At 36.8% G+C, this 23867-nt stretch overlaps 2 protein-coding genes across 3 annotated transcripts in view; one reads left to right on the forward strand and one right to left on the reverse strand.

Moving 5' to 3' along the window:
• LOC131110034 (uncharacterized) overlaps positions 1-3714 on the forward strand; it is a 25381-nt gene extending 21667 nt beyond the window's left edge. Inside the window, exons 27-34 of the mRNA XM_058062680.1 lie at positions 170-329; positions 406-674; positions 751-896; positions 979-1336; positions 1428-1599; positions 1690-1955; positions 2036-2142; positions 2205-3714. Coding sequence (XP_057918663.1) covers positions 170-329; positions 406-674; positions 751-896; positions 979-1336; positions 1428-1599; positions 1690-1955; positions 2036-2142; positions 2205-2480 — 1754 coding nt within the window. The 3' untranslated portion in view covers positions 2481-3714. The remainder of the gene's footprint in view (positions 1-169; positions 330-405; positions 675-750; positions 897-978; positions 1337-1427; positions 1600-1689; positions 1956-2035; positions 2143-2204) is intronic.
• Positions 2921-21883, reverse strand: LOC131110035 (integrin alpha-M-like). Of its 2 annotated transcripts, XM_058062681.1 has the most exons (30): positions 21707-21883; positions 21327-21429; positions 21152-21249; positions 19905-19975; positions 19730-19844; positions 19528-19655; positions 19293-19435; positions 19046-19196; positions 18825-18975; positions 17036-17109; positions 16837-16951; positions 16501-16634; positions 16275-16424; positions 14901-15113; positions 14701-14834; positions 13961-14109; positions 11186-11346; positions 10989-11114; positions 10850-10923; positions 10649-10790; positions 10478-10576; positions 8116-8195; positions 7950-8036; positions 7812-7881; positions 7627-7725; positions 7472-7552; positions 4544-4654; positions 4359-4472; positions 4182-4292; positions 2921-4112 (listed from the first exon to the last, which is right to left on the reverse strand). In XM_058062681.1, exons 1-30 carry the CDS (start codon positions 21741-21743, stop codon positions 4017-4019), a joined length of 3417 nt encoding a protein of 1138 aa, XP_057918664.1. In that variant the 5' UTR covers positions 21744-21883; the 3' UTR covers positions 2921-4016. The 2 variants fall into 2 exon arrangements, 1 of the variants encoding a protein (XP_057918664.1); XR_009120820.1 differs by lacking the exons at positions 2921-4112; positions 4182-4292 and having other exon boundaries at positions 7498-7552.
• Between the last annotated feature and the right edge of the window lie 1984 nt (positions 21884-23867).

The following is a 23867-nucleotide window of genomic DNA, read 5'->3' on the forward strand; positions in this document are numbered from 1 at the left end:
GAAGCAATACAATATATATAATTTTTTGTTGTGAAAATGGACGAACTGTGAGTTTTACCAAGGTGAATTGTAAAATTTGATTGAATAAAGACTTGGCTTTTGCCATCATGACTGGAATACTTTTAAATCCTGTTATGGTTCTCTTTTTAATGGAATAACCTGGTTGCAGTGTGTGGCATCATTCCATCAAACACAAAAATAGTCGGAGGTGGAGATGCTGAAGAAGGAAGTTGGCCTTGGCAGGCCAGTCTGCAGAATTTCGGCCATGCTTGTGGTGGTTCTCTCATAAACAAAGAGTGGGTGTTGTCTGCTGCCCACTGCTTCTCCAGGTGGGTAACCTTTACATGATGTCATATACTTTATGGATCCACTTAAACAACGTGAGCTTTGGCATTGTCTCTGTAGCACAAGCACCCTTGGATGGTCAGTTTTTCTCGGTCTTCAGAACCTGCAGAGCAGCAACCCAAACCAAGTGTCCAGAACAGTTGACACAATCATTTTGCATCCAGACTTTGACAGTTCCAGCTTCAACAACGACATCGCCCTGCTCAGACTTTCCTCAGCAGTCCCATTCACAGCCTACATCAGACCTGTGTGTCTGGCAGCCAGTAGCAGTGAGTTCCACAATGGTACCGATAGCTGGGTCACTGGCTGGGGAACGGTCCAGGAGGGAGGTAAGGTACTTTCATGGTACTGGAATATATTTGTGCTTTGACTACACGATGACTATACTTTGACTGTATTGTTCAGTGTCCCTCCCATTCCCTCAAACGCTACAAGAAGTGGAGGTGCCAGTTGTGGGAAACAGACAGTGTAACTGCCTGAATGGAGTAGGTTCAGTCACAGATAACATGATCTGTGCTGGTGTTTTGGAAGGAGGGAAAGATGCTTGTCAGGTGGATGACTTCTTTTCAGTTATCTCTTTGATTGAAGTCATTCAAGTATGGTTTAATATACAATTACTCTCCACGTCTTTAGGGGGACTCAGGAGGTCCCATGATGAGTCAGCAAAATTCCATCTGGGTCCAGTCCGGAATAGTCAGTTTCGGATATGGCTGTGCTAGACCTAATCTGCCGGGAGTTTATGCCAGAGTATCTCGCTACCAATCCTGGATCAACTCCCATATCAGTTCCGATAAACCAGGTTTTGTCCACTTCAACTCCAGTGGGCTGGATTCTGACAGCAACTACACATGTCCTGGTCTACCACCGCCTGTTACTAGTGGTACCATTACTGCAGGACCAGTGCCCAGCACCCAAAGTACTGTATCAACAACTTCCCAACCAGCAACTCCCCAACCAGCAACTCCCCAACCAGCAACTCCAAGTCCTGCTGGTTCGTATCTTGACAAGCGTTAGATTTCCTGTATCCGCAGTAATTTGTCTGAATCTTGTTCGTCTTACCTCATTTGGTCTACCCTATCTAGAGGAAGTGTGCGGCACAGCTCCTTTGAACACTCGTGTAGATGGTGACCGTGGAGTTGTACCAGGAGGAACCTGGCCTTGGGTGGTTCGTCTCCACAAAAGCGGGTCCTTCGCTTGTGGAGGATCGCTCATCACTTCCACATTCATTCTCACTTCCGCTGAATGTTTCTCTGGGTAAGTACTACATACTAGCCCTCTGCCTTATAGTCAGAATGTCCACTGTACATAAGTTACACTGATGACAATTTGTTTACGCTACTATAGCTCCAATCCAACTGCCAGTGACTGGACGGCGTATTTGGGTCCGAAACTTGTCGATGGCATAGAGGAGTTTGAAATGACTATGAACATTGAAAAGATTACAATGAGCGAAATGACAGGTTTCAATATTGCGGTGCTGCAACTCACAAAAGCAGTCAGCTTCAGTGATTACATCCAGACGGTGTGTTTGGACATCACCGATGCAACAACCTTCCCTGTTGGAACTCGCTGTTGGGTTGCCGGATGGGGGCAGGTGACTAAACAGAAAAGTAAGGCCATTTTATCATTTGATTGGATCTGATATTGGTTAAAATATATTCAGTATATTCAGTATGTGGATTTTCTACAGGCGATGCAAGAGCTGATGAAAGTCTAAGAGACCTTGAGACTGGAGTAATAAGTTGCAATAGTGCTGATCAGGACAACATTTGTACTCCTAGCTTGGACATTCAACAGGTATCTTCATCTTGTACTTTCTTGGGTTGTCTCGTGGTTCACAACAATCGTTGTTTTTGCAGAGGGATGAGGGTGGTCCGCTGCTCTGCAAGTCAGATTCATCTTGGTTCCAGGTGGCCGTTGTTACAGCAAGTCAAAGTCAATCCCTCCGCAACGACATTCAGATCTTTTCCAGGACCATGCGTTTTGGATCATTCTTGAAGGAAACGGTTGGTGATTTGCCATCTCCAGAACCTTCTTCGTCAGCAGGTGCACCACTTTGCTATGGGTCCCTGGTCCTATGTTTCTTTGGGACTTTGACATCAAGCTACCTGGTGCTGTATCATGGAACTGCTTGAGACTATTCTTTGACCTTCAACCTCCTAGTAGTTAAAGCGCTGAAGATACATTTCCACCATGCATCATTGTTACATTGTTGTAGACTCCTATAGAACAGCTATACACAATAACTCGCACAGAAAGCTTCCTAGATCTTCTAGAATCTGCACCTATTCCAACTGTATTTGTTTGGATTTTTTGCTTCCCATGAAAACAGTGTTTTAATGTATCACGCCTGTGATTGGTCACACTCCTAAGTGCTCTGGATTTTCTTTGCCACCCTTCAACATCCTAGTAGTTAAAGCGCTGAAGATACATTCCCATAATGCATCATTGTTACATTGTTGTAGACTCCTATAGAGCAGCTATACACAATAACCCACACGGAAAGCTTCCGAGATCTTCTAGAATCTGCGCCTATTCCAACTGTATTTGTTTGGATTTTGTGCTTCCCATGAAAACAGTCTGTTTTAATGTATATTACACCTGTGCTTGGTCACACTCCCAAGTGCTCATGAGGACTTCAGAATAGCCGCTGAACCCAACTTCATAGGAGTTGGTAATGAATGGCGATTTATCTTTTTAAAGTGTCCGCTACATACAGCTGTATGTGTTGGATCCCGATCCGATCCGGAAGTAGAGAGTGGACATTCCGAAGTTGCTCAAGAAAAGGTTACTTAATGACTGACGTCTCTGAATGGTAATTAGCTTTAGCATTTTAGCGTTTTCTACAGCATTTTAAAATGTCTTTTTTTTTACTGTTTAAATTTAGCAAGTTTCTATTTTTCATCATTATATTTGTAATAGTTAGCCAATACAAAATACTTATATGTTTACTTACTAACTTAATAATACTTTTTTTATGATCGATGCTACTATGCAATTCTATACCAGTGCAAACTCCAAGCACAATAGTTCACCTCTCACAGGGCATTTTCATTAAAATACTAATTTTCATAAATAACATATTTCAATTTAAAATTACTCTTATAAATGTATTATAAATGTTTATTTACATTTGCCATATTAATATCAGGAAGTAGAGACGAAGTTGCTCAATTAAAGGTTACTTTAAGACGTCTCTGAATGGTAATTAGCTTTAGCATTTTAGCGTTTTCGACAGCATCGGTAACGTGTAAAGTGATCATTACGTGTTTTTTGCGGGACTACCAGTGTTAGTGTTACTAGGTTAGACCCACTCATTGTAGTAGGAATGAACTGTTCATTCATTTTATTAAAAGTTTAAGTCCAAAACTCTCTCTCTTTGTCCAGTTAACTCAGAATTAACTGCATTTAATCGCATGTAGAAATACGTTTTTATCTAATGGAAGTGTTTTCTTGAAAATTCAAAATCATGAAGTACGTATCAGAGATGTTCATGTGTTGTTTACTGTACAATTAAAATTGCTTATACAAAGCAATTCAAAAAGTATTTGTACATAGTGCATTATTACTATATGTTGTAGAGTAAAAATGTATCAAATGTGCATCACCAATAGTGGACGTTGGACGTCGTGGACGTTGGACGTTACACTGAAAATGCCAAATTGAATTATTTAGTCCTGTGTGGCCACGGCCTCTTCAAGCCCGTCTGTTTCTGCACCATCGGCATCCGTAATCATCTGCTTGTATTTACTCTTAAAAAATCCAGCCTAAGAATAGAAAATAAATCAATATCATTAGGGTGTCATGTGTGACAATTCGTGTACTTGCTTCCTCACCTTATAAAGGACAGCCGTGAGTAAAGCCAATAAAGCCAAGCCACCAAAAGAACCTCCTACTATCTCTTTGGTAAAATCCGGTTGAGGATACACTTCGACCACAGTCTCAATCTGATATGAACAATAACAATATTGCAATGGATACATTTAAGCTTTTTATTATAGATGATGTCATACCTTGCGAACCGGAGGATTGTTATTAGATGATGTGGAATAGAAGATGTACTTGTCCCGGTCGTACTCCAGACTGGCCGTGCTGGTCAACATGAACTTGGCCTCAGTGAGCCCAATCTGGATGGGAATAAGAGCGTTGAATGGACCGCATCATTATTTGACACACAATTTTTAGAGTGCAGCGTTACCTGCTGGATCCATTCTGAACTCATGTTGGTGGAGATTGTGTGCCGTTTGCCCTCCAGTCTTCCCATGAAGCTGTTGCACTTAAATACCCTGCATGTTGCGACTGAGCAGTCCTGTGGGCCATTCAAAGCCAATACAAGAGATACATTTTTAAAAATGATCATATTTTTTATGAATTTATTTACATTTAATTTGAAAATAAAATCTTTTCATTTTTTTATAATTTTTATTTATATATTTTTTTAATTTATTTGACTCTAGTGCATAATAATTTTTGATTTTTTTTACTGTTTAAGTAAAGCAACTTTCTATTTTTTATCATCATATTGGTAATAGTTAACCAATACAAAGACTTATATTTGTACTTACTGACTTACTTATTATTAATACTTTTTTTAATGATTGATGCTATTATGCAATTCTATACCAGTGCAAATTCCAAGCACAATAATTCACCTCTCACAGGGCATTTTCATTAAAATACTTTTTTTTTTTAATTTACATTTGTCATAATAATATGCTCAATTAAGCTTAATTATGCTTACTATGCTTATTATGCTTAATCATCATTTTTAATCAAAATACCTGCAAATATAAAGCTTCAAATCCGAAAAATTATTGTAGTACATTTTTACTTTTTAAAATTAAATAAAATGACACAATTATAATGAATAACATTAACATTATATTTCAATAACCATTATATTTAATTATATTCATATCCATTTTGGTTTCCAAAAATAAGGTTCCTTTCTCAATAACAAGCTTCACACTAAGTCGAATTTTTGCTGCATCTCCAGAAATAAGTATACAAGAGATACATTTTTAAAAATGATAATATTTTTATGAATTAATTTAATATTTTTATTTTCATTTATATTTTTCATTTATATATTTTTTTAATGTATTTGATTCTAGTGCATAATTTTTGAATTTTTTTTACTGTTTAAGTAAAGCAAGTTTCAATTTTTTATCATTATATTTGTAATAGTTAGCCAATACAAAATACTTATATTTTTACTTACTTACTTACTTATTATTAATACTTTTTTATGATTGATGCTACGATGCAATTCTATACCAGTGCAAACTCAATAAACACAATAATTCACCTCTCACAGGGCATTTTCATTAAAATACTAATTTTCATAAATAAAATATTTCAAAATAAAATTACTCTCATAAATGTATTATACCAAGGCTTATTTACATTTGTCATAATAATATGCTTAATTCATATTAATTATGCTTAATCCTGGGATGCCATTGTCTTTAATCAAAATACCTGCAAATATAAAGCTTAAAATCCGAAAAATTATTGTAGTACTTTTTTTTTTACTTTTTAAAATTAAATAAAATGACACAATTATAATGAATAACATTAACATTATATTTGAATAACCATTATATTTAATTATATTCATATCCATTTTGGATTCCAAAAATAAGGTTCCTTTCTCGATAACAAGCTTCATACTAAGTTGAATATTTGCTGCATCTCCAGAAATAAGTATATAAGAGATACATTTTTTAAAATGATCATATTTTTTATGAATTAATTTAATATTTAATATTTTTATTTTCATTTATATTTTTCATTTATATATTTTTTTAATGTATTTGATTCTAGTGCATAATAATTTTTGAATTTTTTTTTACTGTTTAAGTAAAGCAAGTTTCAATTTTTTATCATTATATTTGTAATAGTTAGCCAATACAAAATACTTATATTTTTACTTACTTACTTACTTATTATTAATACTTTTTTATGATTGATGCTACGATGCAATTCTATACCAGTGCAAACTCAATAAACACAATAATTCACCTCTCACAGGGCATTTTCATTAAAATACTAATTTTCATAAATAAAATATTTCAAAATAAAATTACTCTTATAATGTATTATACCAAGGCTTATTTACATTTGTCATAATAATATGCTTAATTCATATTAATTATGCTTAATCCTGGGATGCCATTGTCTTTAATCGAAATACCTGCAAATATAAAGCTTAAAATCCGAAAAATTATTGTAGTACTTTTTTTTTTACTTTTTATAATGAAATAAAATGATACAATTATAATGAATAACATTAACATTATATTTGAATAACCGTTATATTTAATTATATTCATATCCATTTTGGATTCCAAAAATAAGGTTCCTTTCTCAATAACAAGCTTCATACTAAGTCGAATTTTTGCATCTCCAGAAATAAGTATACAAGAGATACATTTTTTAAAATGATCATATTTTTATGAATTAATTTAATATTTAATATTTTTATTTTCATTTATATTTTTCATTTATATATTTTTTAATGTATTTGATTCTAGTGCATAATAATTTTTGATTTTTTTTTACTGTTTAAGTAAAGCAAGTTTCAATTTCTTATCATTATATTTGTAATAGTTAGCCAATACAAAATACTTATATTTTTACTTACTTACTTACTTATTATTAATACTTTTTTATGATTGATGCTACGATGCAATTCTATACCAGTGCAAACTCCAAGCACAATAATTCACCTCTCACAGGGCATTTTCATTAAAATACTAATTTTCATAAAATATTTCAAAATAAAATTACTCTTATAATGTATTATACCAAGGCTTATTTACATTTGTCATAATAATATGCTTAATTCATATTAATTATGCTTAATCCTGGGATGCCATTGTCTTTAATCAAAATACCTGCAAATATAAAGCTTAAAATCCGAAAAATTATTGTAGTACTTTTTTTTTTACTTTTTAAAATTAAATAAAATGACACAATTATAATGAATAACATTAACATTATATTTGAATAACCATTATATTTAATTATATTCATATCCATTTTGGTTTCCAAAAATAAGGTTCCTTTCTCGATAACAAGTCGAATTTTTGCTGCATCTCCAGAAATAAGTAAATGTTCTTACAATTATCTTATTTTTTTGTATCTGACCAACAAAATCCAGGATCTTAGCGTCTTCGTCGATGTGTGTTTGGCAGTCAGGAATCTGAAACAGAGACAATTTGTGTTACTGAGACAGAAAGCCATGAAAGTTCCTACATATATTATATCATACGCTACCTGAAGAGTGCTCAAATCTGCCCAAATGTTCTTATCGCCAAGTTTGATTGGGACCCTGATCACCACGGTGAAGTTCAGGGCTCGGATGTTGTTTGTAACCTGACGCCAAAGTAAAGAATGCTGCTTTAGGAAGAATAACAAAACAAGAGTTGAAATCAAGTTCTTTTTTTTAGTCATGACTTTACCAGAAAGGATGACTGGACTGATTTCTGCAGATGATTCTTTCCGTAGGTGAAATTCACATAGCTGAGAGAACTGTAAAGAAATGTGTGTTTAATGCCAACGGAATGAATCCTATATATTTAGCCGAAACATTCACGTACCTCTCCATTGTTATGAAAATGCTGTACTTGACACCAATTTCTTGAATTTTGTAGAGTTGGCTTAAAGCAGAGTGTCGCTCGTTCCCACTAAAATAGAGACGTGGAAGGAGGTGTCGTAACAGTGGAACAGTGCAACTGATGTACGTTGGCGATTGGACGACTTTACCTTGTTGCATTTGCAGTGACAAAAATACGGTTGTCCAGCTGGCTGTTAGTTTCGATGCCGTATGACACAATGAAGACAGCCTGAAAATCAATCAGAGTGACATCTTTTAGGAAAATGACATTTAGGGTGTTCTCTATGGGCTGTGATCAAAATGTTTTGGAAGATGATATCATGAAGCTTTTATAATCATGGTAATGGTTTTATTTCATTTGAACATGCATCAGATTACAATTGAGTGCATCCCATAATCAGTTCACAGTTCCACATGTCCGAAAGGAGTAGGAAGAAGCAAAGCTTATTAAATCCTACCCCTCCATCTGGTACTTTTACAATCAGTAACAGTTACATTTGTTCACTTCCTGCCTTTCTAATATAATTACATTTTTAAAAATTATATATAATTACATTTTTAAAAATTAAATATATTTAATTTTTTTAAATTAAATATATTTAATTTTTTTAAATTAAATATAATTATTTTTTTTAAATTAAACATAATTATTTTTTAATTAAATATAATTAATTTCTTAAAAATTAAATATAATTTAATTTTTTAAAATCAAATATAATTTAATTTTTTAAAATCAAATATAATTATTTTTTAATTAAATATAATACATTTTTTAATTAAATATAATTGATTTTTTTAAATTAAATACAATTGATTTTTTAAATTAAATATAATTATTTTTTAATTAAATATAATTACATATTTTTAAATTAAATATAATTGTTTTTTTTTATTAAACATTATTAGTTTTTATTAAATATAATTATTTTTTTTAAATTTAAATATAATTTATTTTTTTATCAAATATAATTTAATTTTTTAAAATCCAATATAATTAAATTTTTTTTAAATTAAATAAAATAATTTTTTTAATTAAATTGATTTTTTTAATTAAATATAATTAATTTTTTAAAATTGAATATAATTAAACATTTTTTAAATTAAATATAATTTAATTTTTTAAATTAAATTAAATTAAATTAAATTAAATTAAATTGAATTAAATTTTTGTCACGTACCGTCAATAAAAAACTGTCAATATAGTGATATATATATATATATATATATATATATATATATATATATATATATATATATATATATATAGCACATCATGACTGGTTCAAGACTCTTCATCCTTGTATTTAGCAAACATCTGCTTGTATTGTTTCTTGAATCATTCGCTAATCATTAGGTGGCTTATGGACAATTGACATCCCAAAGACTATTTGGATGATGGTGGCCATGTTTTTCAACCAATCTTGCCTAGATCTTACAGACATGAGCTTGTCAGTCCTCTATGTTTTGTGTACCAAAGTAGGGGTCGGTAACCTTTTTGGCTAAGAGAGCCATGAAAGCATATTTCCGTAACAGCTATATATTGTGTCAAAGGGGACCTATGATGCTCATTTTTCGACCCTTTGTATTGAGTTCTGGACTCCTATAGAGCAGTTGCACACAATAACCGGCACAGAAAACCTTTTTGATTTTGCAAAATCTGCACCCATTCCAGCTTTATTCATGTATTACATATTCTATATAAGAAAACATTTTATACAAATTGTGCCTTGATTTATGTTATATTTGGAAATATTTTATTTGATTTAACCCACTGAGATCAAGCTCTCATTTACAAAGGTGACCTGGCCAAAAGGGAGTTCAAATATCCCAACGTACTACGTGTTACCCAACATGGGCTCCGTGTTTGCCATGGCTAGCACCTACAGGAAGTAGGGTAGTCAAAGGGTGCACGCCACGTAACCCACAAATTCACACCAGCTGACACACAAGCGTGTCTGATGGTCATATCACCTCGTACTTCGGTACGTGATTAAATTAAATTAAATTAAATTAAATTAAATTATTATTTTAAATAAAATTAAATAAAATTAAATAAAATTAAATAAAATTAAATAAAATTAAATAAAATTAAATTATTATTTTTAATTAAATTTAATTAAATTAATTTAATTTAATTTAATCCTCACATGACCCTTGTGAGGATAAGCGGTAGAAAATTAATGCATGAATGAATGAATGTTATCTGGGATTTCTGTAATGTTTTACTAGAAAATGCCATATGTATATTATGTATATTAAAATATACATATAATTTTATGTATATTAAAATGCCAAAAATGCCAAAATATCTTCATAATTCTTGTTTTGTCATGCTGGAGCAGAGAAAGGGGTTGACTCAAACTGTTCCCACAAAGGATATAATAATTTATTAAGTCATGAATTTAAAAGTAGCTATGATTAGCCTTAATTGAGTCATTAAAACTGAGAGATTCTGTGTTTATTGCAGCAATATGAAGATGAATGTTCTTCCATTGATGTAAAAGAACCAACCTTGGAGTCGCTCCTGAAAATGGGCTTATCAATGGTGCAGTCTGTCTTGCCACGAGATAAACCAGCCTCGCTGTCCAAGGAGTTGCACTCGATTCTGCCCTTTTTTTTTTTTTTTAGAAAATGAGTCAAGTCAATGTAAGAAAAATAGTCCTATAATATCCTAATTTCTACCTGAAGGCTTGTGAACTTCCTGTAGGAGAAGCCATCCGGGTATGTAAGAAGAACGAGGGTGTTGTAGGAGTTTTCCGCCAGGTTTTCCACGGATACGGTGACATTCAAGAGCTCATCTATTCCCACTCTAACCTCTGAAGAGCTGAGCATTGATGAAATGTTAACATGGATAGAAATAAAAGGCTGCGGCTAAGTTCTTACCTGGTAAAGTTGAAATCCAACCGGAGGTTATCTTCGCATTTGTTGTCTCTGCCGCAGTTGATCTCAAAGGCTAACTGTGGATTGCAAATTTAGACTTATAGGGACAATAGGGAATGGGGGGTTGGGGGGCTTTGCTCACCGGATGAAACTTGGTGGTCTGGGCATGCTGTGCCAGACTCGGACTTAGGTTATTGTCCCCAGGCAAACCCTCAAATGTAAATCTGAGCTCGTTGTAAAGAGGATTCAAAGCATCATCTGGGCAGGGCTGCAAGAAATGGGCATGACGGTGAAGTGAGAAGCACCTGGAGCCTCCATCTTGGTGTCCTTCAAACTTACCTCAATGACAAAGTTCACCTTGAAGCATTTCGGCTGTGCTAGATCGAGAATAATACTCCCAGTCGTTTCTCGATTCCGATTTTGGTCACCATTATAAGCTCGGTTGTGGGGCACCTTGCGGGTGGCATCCAGCGTCCAAGTATAATTAACCTTTGCTGTAGCTGTGATGGATTCAAGTATAAAATTAACATTCATTCATTCATTTTCTACTCATTATCCTCACAAGGGTCGCGGGGGATGCTGGAGCCTATCCCAGCTGTCTTTGGGCTACAGGTGGTGTTGTTTAGCTGTATTATTTCGGTTTTTTGTTTGAACTGAACCATTCATTTTTTACCGCTTATCCTCACAGGGGTCGCGGGGAATGCTGGAGCCTATCCCAGCCGTCTTTGGGCGACAGGGGGTGTTGTTTAGTTGTATTATTTAGTTTTTTTTGTTTGAGGGGAACCATTCATTTTTACCGCTTATCCTCACGAGGGTCGCGGGGAATGCTGGAGCCTATCCCAGCTGTCTTTGGGCGACAGGCGGTGTTGTTTAGTTGTATTATTATTATTTTTTGTTTGTTTGAACGGAACCATTCATTTTTTACCGCTTATCCTCACGAGGGTCACGGGGGTGCTGGAGCCTATCCCAGCTGTCTTTGGGCGACAGGCGGTGTTGTTTAGTTGTATTATCTAGTTTTTTTTGTTTGAGCGGAACCATTCATTTTTTACCGCTTATCCTCACGAGGGTCGCAGGGGATGCTGGAGCCTATCCTAGCTGTCTTTGGGCGACATGCAGTGTTGTTTAGTTGTATTATTTCTTTTTTTTTTGTTTGAACAGAACCATTCATTTTTTATCGCTTATCCTCACAGGGGTCGCGGGGAATGCTGGAGCCTATCCCAGCTGTCTTTGGGCGACAGGCGGTGTTGTTAAGTTGTATTTTTATTTTTTGAGCGGAACCATTCATTTTTTACCGCTTATCCTCACAAGGGTTGCAGGGGGATGCTGGAGCCTATCCCAGCTGTCTTTAGGCGACAGGCGGTGTTGTTTAGTTGTATCATTTAGATTTTTTTGTTTGAGCGGAACCATTCATTTTTACCACTTATCCTCACGAGGGTCACGGGGAATGCTGGAGCCTATCCCAGCTGTCTTTGAGCGACAGGCGGTGTTGTTAAGTTGTATTATTTAGTTTTTTTTGTATGAACGGAACCATTCATTTTTTACCGCTTATCCTCACGAGGGTCGCAGGGGGATGCTGGAGCCTATCCCAGCTGTCTTTGGGCGACAGGCAGTGTTGTTAAGTTGTATTTTTTAGTTTTTTTGTATGAACAGAACCATTCATTTTTTCCGCTTATCCTCACGAGGGTCAATGGGGATGCCGGAGCCTATCCCAGCTGTCTTTGGGCGACAGGCGGCATTGTTTAGCTGTATTATTTCGTTTTTTTGTTTGAACTGAACCATTCATTTTTTACCGCATATCCTCACAGGGGTCGCGGGGAATGCTGGAGCCTATCCCAGCCGTCTTTGGGCGACAGGTGGTGTTGTTAAGTTGTATTATTTAGTTTTTTTTGTATGAACGGAACCATTCATTTTCTACCGCTTATCCCCACGAGGATCGCGTGGGGTGCTGGAGCCTATCCCAGCTGTCTTTGGGCGACAGGCGGTGTTGTTAAGTTGTATTATTTAGTTTTTTTTGTTTGAGCGGAACCATTCATTTTTTACCGCTTATCCTCACGAGGGTTGCAGGGGGATGCTGGAACCTATCCTAGCTGTCTTTGGGCGACAGGCGGTGTTGTTAAGTTGTATTATTTAGTTTTTTTTGTTTGAGCGGAACCATTCATATTTTTACCGCTTATCCTCACGAGGGTCACGGGGGTGCTGGAGCCTATCCCAGCTGTCTTTGGGCGACAGGTGGTGTTGTTAAGTTGTATTATTTAGTTTTTTTTTTAGCGGAACCATTCATTTTTTACCGCTTATCCTCACGAGGGTTGCAGGGGGATGCTGGAGCCTATCCTAGCTGTCTTTGGGCGACAGGGGGTGTTGTTTAGTTGTATTATTTCATTTTTTTGTTTGAACGGAACCATTAATTTTTTACCGCTTATCCTCACAAGGGTCGCGTGGAAAGCTGGAGCCTATCCCAGCTGTCTTTGGGCAACAAGCGGTGTTGTTTAGTTGTATTATTTAGTTTTTTTTGTTTGAGCGGAACCATTAATTTTTTACCGCTTATCCTCACAAGGGTCGCGGGGGATGTTGGAGCCTATCCCAGCTGTCTTTGGGCGACAGGCTGTGTTGTTAAGTTGTATTATTTAGTTTTTTTGTATGAACGGAACCATTCATTTTCTAATGCTTATCCTCACGAGGGTCACGGGGTATGCTGGAGCCTATCCCAGCTGTCTTTGGGCGACAGGCGATGTTGTTTAGTTGTATTATTATTATTTTTCGTTTGAACCCAGCTGTCTTGGGGCAAGTGGCGGGGTACACCCTGGACTGGTGGCCAGCCAATCACAGGGCACATATAGACAAACAACCATTCACACTCACATTCATACCTATGGACAATTTGGAGTCGCCAATTAACCTAGCATGTTTTTGCAATGTGGGAGGAAACCGAAGTAAACCCACGCATGCACAGGGAGAACATGCAAACTCCACACAGAGATGGACGAGGGTGGGATTGAACTCGGGTCTCCTAGCTGTGAGGTCTGCACGCTAACCACTAAACCGCCGTGCAGCCTAAAATTAACATAATGCATACTAAATCAAACCGAATGGAGTTAAGCAACAAGACTCAGGCACCTCTTTGGACACCCTCTTTGGAGCGTCTGATCATCATAAAGCAGATGTCAACTTTGTTGTCCATCGGTTTGGTGCAGTCAGCATTCTGAATGGAGATTTGCTTCGGCATGTAGGACAACGCCGTTTCAACCATGACTATGGGTCTGGATCTGGAATCACACAAAGTTAGACAAAAATGATGTTTGGCATCTTGGAGACCATCAAGCCTATTTGGTCGTGTTGAATTAGGTACTGCAGTTGCAGAATCAGAAAGTGTATTGCGCAGACAGCCATGCCCATAAGGAAGCCCTCTGTGACATCACAATGGAACAGTTTTGCAATGCCCTCTGAAACAGAGCGTTTTGAGCCATCCCGAACTTCTTTCAGGGATCACTTCGAAATACGCAAATCTCATTATCTGAAACTTTGGCATCGTTTAACAAGAGAATGGAACATTCGAACTACATTTAACGGTCAGAAAAGTGGAATATATGTAAACCTGGTAAACTTTCAAAAGGCTAAAATTCCCAATTCCAAAAATGTAATACAGTTAATCTCATCAAGAGAGGAGAAATATAATATTTGGAAAACTTACAAACTGTTTGGAAGAGGTCTGTGCCAATTAAAACTTGGGATTTAATTGGAGGACACGCTTGTCACATCAATGAATATAAAAATCTCTACAGAATAGACGCCATTGTTGAGGAAAAACACCCGATCGCAACTGCATTTATCTGCTAAAATCATCGAACATTCTTTACCTGAGAAAGACGACAGTTCGTTTTGAACCCACCGCCAGGTCAGGCAGGTTGTCCCTGCTGAGGTCCGAAGAGGACTGGCTGATGGACATTCCAAAGAACCTAAGCCCCGCCTTGACTTTTGATCCTGCAATTCTCTAAATGTATTGTAAAGGTTTATTGTACAAACAAAAGGCCATCGGTTGCGTCGATTTGCAAATCACCTGAGAGAACGTGGGAGTGATCTTTCCGGTTCCTTCACCGTGAAATATATAAATACTGCCTTGACCATCATCCTCCAGAGGCGCCCCCACTGCCAAATCATTTAGGCTATCAGCGTTGAGGTCGGGAAGTGCGGCGAGTGATGCGCCGAATCGTCCTCTGCGCGATTCGACTCCTTTTAGTACCACCGGATCGTCGAAACTACACTCAACTTTCTGGTGAAAATACGGTAATGGTAATGGTTTAATTTCATTTGAACATGCATCAGATTACAATTGAGTGCATCACATAATCAGTTCACAGTTCCACATGTCCAAAAGGAGTAGGAAGAAGCAGAGCTTATTAAATCCTACCCCTCCATCTGGTACTTTTACAATCAGTAACTGTCGCATTTGTTCACTTCCTGCTTTTTAATTTAATTTAATTTAATTTAATTTAATTTAATTTAATTTAATTTAATTTAATTTAATTTAATTTAATTTAATTTAATTTAATTTAATTTAATTTAATTTAATTTAATTTAATTTAATTTAATTTAATTTAATTTAGTCACGCACCAAAGTACGAGGTGATATGACCATCCAATGACATAATGGAAGGACATAAAGTAAGAAGCAAAGCTTATTTAATCCTACCCCTCCATCTGGTACTTTTAAAATCAGTAACTGTTACATTTGTTCACTTCCTGCTTTCTAATTAATTTAATTTAATTTAATTTAATTTAATTTAATTTAATTTAATTTAATTTAATTTAATTTAATTTTATTTTATTTTATTTTATTTTATTTTATTTTATTTTATTTTATTTTATTTTATTTTATTTTTTATATTTTATATATTTATATATATTATTATTATTATATATTATATTATTATTATTATTATTATTTATATAAGTAGGAGGTGATATGAGCATCCAATGCCATAATGGGTACCATAGTAAGTGTCAATATAGTGATATATATATAGCACATCATGACTGGTTCAAGACTCTTCATCCTTGTATTTAGCAAACATCAACTGCTTGTATTGTTTCTTGAATTGGCTCATCGTTGTGCATTGTTTGAGGGTCTTACTCAATCCATTCCATAGTTTGATTCCACATACTGAAATGCTATGGCTTTTTAACGTAGTCCTAGCATAGAAGTGTTTCAAATGTACTTCTTCCCTGAGATCATATTTCTCCTCTCTTGTAGAGAAGTATTGGATGACATTTTTAGCTAATTGGTTATTTTTAGCCTTATGCATTATTTTAGCTGTTTGAAGATGAACTATATCAGCAAGTTGAAATATTTGTGATTTTAGAAATAAGGAGTTAGTATGTTCTCTGTAGGAGAGGTTTAAGAATTTTCAAGGTGAAATCAAAAGAGTCTCACCAAAGTGTTTATGATGCAAACATAAACCCTCCCCTCTCTGTCTTCTTCCACAAACATGGGGGAGGATATGAGGATGACGTCCGTGTTGGCGTCTCCATTCACATCCATGGCGCACACGACCGCCCCGAAATATTCACCAATCTGATACACCTTTGGCAGGGAACAAAAACCACGATGTCATCTTAAAGAAACATGCTCCTTACTTGGTAAGATGGTGAAGGCGTACCTGCCATTTAAAGGGATCTATTTGGTCAACACCGTTTGGGTAAATCACCATCACAACTCCTCTGTGCTTATATCTCGGAGCACCAAGAACTGTCAACGTGGCATATGGCGTTTTGGCAATCGCCATGGAATAACCTGGAAGTGAATGGGAATATTTAATTTTACCTTGATTGAGTCCTATGAACTCTGCCTAGCAACAAGGGCAATCATCATGAGGGCAATATTGAATGAAGCCTAAATGCTTTTGATGTTATGTTTTTTATTTTGAAAATATTCTCGTACCCTTGTGACCCTCGTGAGGATAAGCGGTAGAAAATGAATGAATTAATTCTCATACCCAAATAGCTATCAGAGTCAATTTTTGTAGGCAAATATGGACTTTCCATCTGGTTTGTATACGTCAGGAAGCCTCCTCTCCATTGGTTTGCTCCGACAGCCGCTATCCGTTTCCCCTAAAATCACGAGAAAATTCCAAGTCACTACAAAGTGATAAAAAATAAAGTTATTTGTGCTTTGAACGGGTGCTGTTTTATTACTCCAGGCACATAAGCTGCACTGAATCCTTCCTGAGCCATCTCCATTTTCAGCGTCTCTCCACTTGACTGAGACCCTATAAAAGCAACAAAAACAGCTATTATTGTTTTTCACCAAAGTCTGATTGGAATCATTTTGCAAGGCAATTAGAGCTACAGCACGGTGGTCGAGTGGTTAGCACGCAGACCTCACAGCTAGGAGACCAGGGTTCAATTCCACCCTCGGCCATCTCTGTGTGGAGTTTGCATGTTCTCCCCGTGCATGCGTGGGTTTTTTTCCGGGTACAAAACAAAGACGGTAGCAAAACATGCTAGGTTAATTGGCCACTCCAAATTGTCCATAGGTATGAATGTGAGTGTGAATGGTTGTTTGTCTATATGTGCCCTGTGATTGGCTGGCCACCAGTCTCTTGTTCGAAGACAGCTGGGATAGGCTCCAGCACCCCCGCGACCCTCGTGAGGAAAAGCGGCAGAAAATGAATGAATGAATTAGAGCTACAATTTATTTTTTATTCTTATAAAATGACTTTTTTCCCTGTTAAAATACTAAAATGTACAGTTAATTTATCGGTATCAGCCAGTTTCACTCATGGTATTGGAATCGGCAGCATAAAACCCTGATCAAAACATCCCAACCATTTTGACAAGCGAGAGTAGGTTTGCGGCTGCATTGATATCAGCCTTTTAGTACCACCGGATCGTCGAAACGACACTCAACTTTCTGGTGAAAATACGGTAATGGTAATGGTTTTATTTCATTTGAACATGCATCAGATTACAATTGAATGCATCACATAATCAGTTCACAGTTCCACATGTCCATAAGGAGTAGGAAGAAGCAAAGCTTATTAAATCCTACCCCTCCATCTGGTACTTTTACAATCAGTAACTGTTACATTTGTTCACTTCCTGCTTTCTTAATTTTAATTTAATTTAATTTAATTTAATTTAATTTAATTTAATTTAATTTAATTTAATTTAATTTAATTTAATTTAATTTAATTTAATTTAATTTAATTTAATTTCAGCACCCCTGCGACCCTCGTGAGGAAAAGCGGCAGAAAATGAATGAATGAATGAATTAGAGCTACAATTTATTTTTTATTCTTATAAAATGACTTTTTTTCCCTGTTAAAATACTAAAATGTACAGTTAATTTATCGGTATCAGCCAGTTTCACTCATGGTATTGGAATCGGCAGCATAAAACCCTGATCAAAACATCCCAACCATTTTGACAAGCGAGAGTAGGTTTGCGGCTGCATTGATATCAGCCTCCTGGGTCAATAAGAATCAGACATGCACTAGGGCTGCTCTGCTCTGCTCTCTAGTCACCATTCTCACATAGTATCATTATTTGGGACACAAATGTGAGGTGAAAAAATCTGTGCAGCGTAGGACAAAGTTAGAGGGTGCGTTCAGAGACGGTTGAATAAAGTGGGAGAAGTCACCGCTTGCATTAAACATGCAAAATCTGTGGGATTTCTAACTGTATATCAATCATTTCTAACTGTCTCATGTAATTTGATGCTTGCATGCTTCACAGCTCTGTATTTTCCTGGTTCGTTTTGACTTCAGTCTGTACAGTACAGATTAAAGAAAATTAGCATTTGAAATCAAGAGGGTGTGAAAAAATGTCTGTAAAAATTGAGAACCACCCGTGGAATTGTATTATTTGGACACTGCAATGAATCATACCGAATAAACAAAATATTGTTTTTGAATCGTAACCTAACCCATGTATCGAGATGAATATTGAATCGTCAAATGAAGAAATGGAAGCATACCGGTACCTTCAATAGCAAAGATGGTGTCCTCCAAAGTCCGCTGTATTTCTTTAAGCGCTTTGAAGTTGTCCACTCTAAACACATACTTTTGTGACGGAGACGACGCGATGGCATTCAACTCGGTTATTGCACTGGACAGATTAAATGCATTTCCCACCTGGCCAAAAAATACATGGTAATAATTGGCAATGAAAATAACTAGAATGATGTAGAAAAACCAGACTTACCCCGATAGAAAATCGAATTATATTTTTTTTTTCGGCTTCAGTTGCTGCAGATGACAATTCACCGCTGTCATTGGATTGTCCATCAGTGATCACGATTAGAATCTTCTTCACATTGGCTCTAGAGCCTCTTCCTGGCACGAAGGTATTATTCCTACCAAAAGAAAAAAAGCGAATATTCAATAAAAAAAAAAATCCAGTAGCAAATATTTTTCCCGATGTTTGAAAAACACTGAAAAAAAAAACCTACACAACATGTTCGATTGCTTTAGCTGTGTACGTCGATCCCTTAATCTGGGTTATGGTATTAATATCATTTTGCCAGTTATCAACATTGAAGGTATCAAAATAAAAATGGATGGTCGGACCTGTGGAGAATTGGGCAATAGCAAACTTGGAGGAGATGGAAGAAAAAAAAAGAAAAGTATTTTAGAAGTAACATAAACAAAAACCAATTCTGCGAGCAATGTGGATCCACTTCTCACCTTGGAGTCTTTGTCTACAAAGGTGCTGATGAGATTGCTGATAAAAATCTTCATTCTTTCAAAATCTTCCGCAACCACGCTACCTGAGCCATCCAGCAGAAACGCTATGTCTGCTCGGTTTCGGCACTCTGTTGAAAAGAAGCAAGCGTACCTTATGAAGCATTTGACTTTTTTTCGGGGGGGGTATTTTTAAGTGAAGAACCTGTAAGAGAAGAAGGCACACGGTTTCTGACCCGATCCAGTTGATCTATCTCCAAGCATAGACCCTTGTACATGGTGATAGGTCCACAGTCTTTCGGGATGGTTGGACCACAAACCTGTAAGTGTTCCGAGCTGTGATCAGCAGGAATACACCGGCAAGAGTTACCGGGACTCACCATCGTGTTTCGTCTGGAGGCATCAACCGTCATGGTCAAACCCAGAGACATGTTGACCGCAAAATTTGGCTCTGCGATCAATAAAGTTTATGTTACACGGCAATATTACCACAATGAATTACTACATGTCCAGCTTATTAAGCTACATTAGGTACACCTTCACAATCTAATGACATGTCATTAGATCCACAAGTGTGGAATTTGCATGGGGGGTACAGGGGTCATTTTGGTTTCATAAAAATATACATTATTTTGCATTAATATCTTTCTTTATTTATATCATTTGCCACCTAATGATTAGCGAATGATAGCCAATTCAAGAAACAATACAAGCAGTTGATGTTTGCTAAATACAAGGATGAAGAGTCTTGAACCAGTCATGATGTGCTATATATATATATCACTATATTGACACTTACTATGGCACCCATTATGTCATTGGATGGTCATATCACCTCGTACTTTGGTACGGGACATAAAATAAAATAAAATAAAATAAAATAAAAATTATTTTTATAAAATTTAATTTTATAAAATTTAATTTCATTTAATTTAATCTCTTCTCTTTTATTTTATTTTATTTTATTATTCAATTCAATTCAATTCAATTTAATTTAATAAAAAAAATAATAAATTATATTTAATAAAAAAGTTAAATTATATTTAGTTATTTTTTTTAATATATTTAATTTTAAAAAATTAATTACATTAGAAAGGCCGGAAGTAAACAAATGCAACAGTTACTGATTGTAAAAGTACCAGATGGAGGGGTAGGATTTAATAAGCTTTGCTTCTTCCTACTCCTTTTGGACATGTGGAACTGTGAACTGATTATGGGATGCACTCAATTGTAATCTGATGCATGTTCAAATGAAATAAAACCATTACCATTACCATAATTTAAAAAAATGAGAAAAATCCACACCAAAAAGAGGTGAATACCTGTATTGTTAAGTTAGCAAGGCGGCTGCAGCGGGTGACAGTGACAAGTATAGGACTTCATGTCGTGAATCTTGACAAGCTTTGGGAAATGATGTCACTGGTTATTTTTAATCAGGTTGTGACCAATTCAACATTAACTAAGGAAATGACCAAGGAAGAAATGACCGAGGAGGCACAGATGATGAGAGATAGCGACAGGGGAATCTCATTAGATGCTGCAGGTGTACCTAATGTTGTGGTTGGTGGGGATGACAACCTTTCAGACTCCACCTTCCCGTCCCAACTGTGCGATTTATATTTCTCACCTGAAATTTCCAGCACACTGCAGGACTCAGTGGAACATTTAAATATTTGCCCCCTTCTGTTTTGAGAGTACTGAACGAGGGGCGCACTGACCAGCAAGCTGACAAAATAAATCCGAACAAACACATAAGATCAGCCACAATTAACCCATCAAAGTACATCTCAATATATACTCACTCCGATTGTCTTTGCACTATCTGGTATCCAAAACCTTCTGCAGGGTTCCTCAAGGACCTCCAAGCCACAGGCTCAATATTGAAACTAAATGCAGCTTTAATGACTGATAAAGAAAAAGAAAAGAAGCCTTGGTGCGACTGAGTGTCCCCATATATGGTGTGGATAGTTCCATCTCCATCAACAGGAAGTAGTAATGAATTATTATGAACTCAATTTTACACTTAACCCATGCAAATGTATATAATATGTAGTGTTAAAGAATAAAAATGTCCGTGTTTTTGTACATAATCAATACATAAATATTTGGAATGTACTTTAAAACCATAAAATGATGTGATAATTTTTAGTTACAACAATAAAAAGTCAAACTCTTATCTTACCTGTCATGATAATTGTCATATAAAGCAGCCGCTCCATTGTGTCACTCCAATGGACGACACCAAAATACACTCAAAATGCTGCGTGGAAACGGTTAAACAGGAAGATGAGGAAGGTGACGTGACATAATTAATAGCAAGGGCACAGAAAGAGGAAGTTGGGAAAGAAAAAATAGTGACCATTTGAATTCATTGCTCACTTTATGGCAGGGGCAAGCGAACCAAAGCTGAGCCACTACAATGGTAGCTCTCATTGAGTCAACCATTTAAATGGCGTTTTGATAGTCACATGATTTGTCATAGACACATCAAAAGTGGACTGACTCATGACTTTTTCATGTCCCGCAAAGCAACCAAAAATAAGTAGCTGTAGTTCTCCTTTCGTTTTTACTTCCTCTGCACCGTCTCTCCATCTGGCAGGAAGTTTCATATTACGCCAGCCTTGATAAAGGGCACACGTTGGTGTAATATAGTAGATCCTTGCATATTTCATAATCAACATTCTTTTTTTTTTTAATTTCCATCCATCCATCTGTTTTGTGTGCTACTTATATTAACTCGGGTCGCGGGGGTATGCTGGAGCCTATCCCATCTGACTTTGTGCAAGAGGTGTGGTACACCCAGGACTGGTGGCCAGCCAATCACAGGGCACATATAGACAAACAACCATTCACACTCACATTCATACCTATGGACAATTAACCTTTATATATTTTTAAAATTTCATTCATATTTTTATTATTTATATTATTACAATTGCATGGGTAGTCTAGTGGTTAGCGCGCGTGGGTTTTCTCTGGGTACTCCGGTTTCCTCCCACATTCCAAAAACATGCTAGGTTAATTGGCGACTTCAAATTGTCCATGGGGCGGCACGGCGGTCGAGTGGTTAGAGCACAGACCTCACAGCTAGGAGACCAGGGTTCAATTCCACCCTCGGCCATCTCTGTGTGGAGTTTGCATGTTCTCCCCGTGCATGCGTGGGTTTTCTCCGGGGACTCCGGTTTCCTCCCACATTCCAAAAACATGCTAGGTTAATTGGCGACTCCAAATTGTCCATAGGTATGAATGTGAGTGTGAATGGTTGTTTGTCTATATGTGACTTGTGATTTGCTGGCGACCAGTCCACGGTCTACCCCGCCTCTTGCCCAAAGACAGCTGGGATAGGCTCCAGCACCCCCGGCGACCCTCGTGAGGAAAAGCGGTAGAAAATGAATGAATGAAATTGTCCATAGGTATGAATGTGAGTGTGAATGGTTGTTTGTCTATATGTGCCCTGTGATTGGCTGGCTGGCCACCAGTCCAGGGTGTACCCCGCCTCTTGCCATAAGTCGGTAGAAAGTGGTAGAAAATGAATGAATGAATTGTAATCCTGACATATTATAATGTTTTTCCCATGACTACATCATTAATGTTAGCATCTACCTTCCATTCATTCATTCATTTTCTACAGCTTACCCTCACGAGGGTCGCGGGGGTGCTGGAGCCTATCCCAGCTGTCTTCAGGCGAGAGTCGGGGTGCACTCTGGACTGATCACCAGCCAATCACAGGGCACATATAGACAAACAACCATACACACTCACATTCATACCTATGGACAATTTGGAGTCGCCAATTAACCTAGCATGTTTTTGGAATGTGGGAGGAAACCGGAGTACCCGGAGAAAACCCACGCATGCACGGGGAGAACATGCAAACTCCCCACAGAAATGGCCGAGGGTGGAATTGAACTCGGGTCTCCTTGCTGTGAGGTCTGCTCACTAACCACTTGTTCACCGTGCAGCCCTCACTTTTGTGTATGACTGCACATAATGGAAACGTTTACATGTGTTTCAGTTGTCTTCTTCCCACCAAAGCGCATTATGGTTTGGCTATCAGACCGCAGCTTCTTCTCAGGAAGCGGAAGTGTCATTTCTGCTAACCGTTTTCTCTTGTCACTTACGCAAGCAGCAACATAATGGACATGTCAGTAGTGCGAAACTTCACACCCGCACACAACTTTCTGCTCAACAACTTGATGCGTAACCGGACAGTGTACATGTGTGATCTTTACTGTGTGTGCCAGTTGACCCTGACTTCCTCTTGGCGAGAAAAGACGATGGGGAAAGGTCAGGGAAAGGTCAAGGATCAGCACTTGGTGTGGTGCTGAGGGCGAACTGGATTT

Source organism: Doryrhamphus excisus, chromosome 22 (assembly GCF_030265055.1).
Source record: "Doryrhamphus excisus isolate RoL2022-K1 chromosome 22, RoL_Dexc_1.0, whole genome shotgun sequence".
In the NCBI taxonomy this organism is placed as follows: domain Eukaryota; kingdom Metazoa; phylum Chordata; class Actinopteri; order Syngnathiformes; family Syngnathidae; genus Doryrhamphus; species Doryrhamphus excisus.

Coding starts and splice junctions, on each gene's coding strand:
- LOC131110035 (XM_058062681.1), bottom strand. CDS start 21,743: ATGGAGCGGCTGCTTTATATGACAATTATCATGACAG. Junction 21,430..21,706: donor TATGACAATTATCATGACAG/GTAAGATAAGAG, acceptor TTTCTTTATCAG/TCATTAAAGCTGCATTTAGT. Junction 16,635..16,836: donor TGACTCTGATAGCTATTTGG/GTATGAGAATTA, acceptor ATTCACTTCCAG/GTTATTCCATGGCGATTGCC.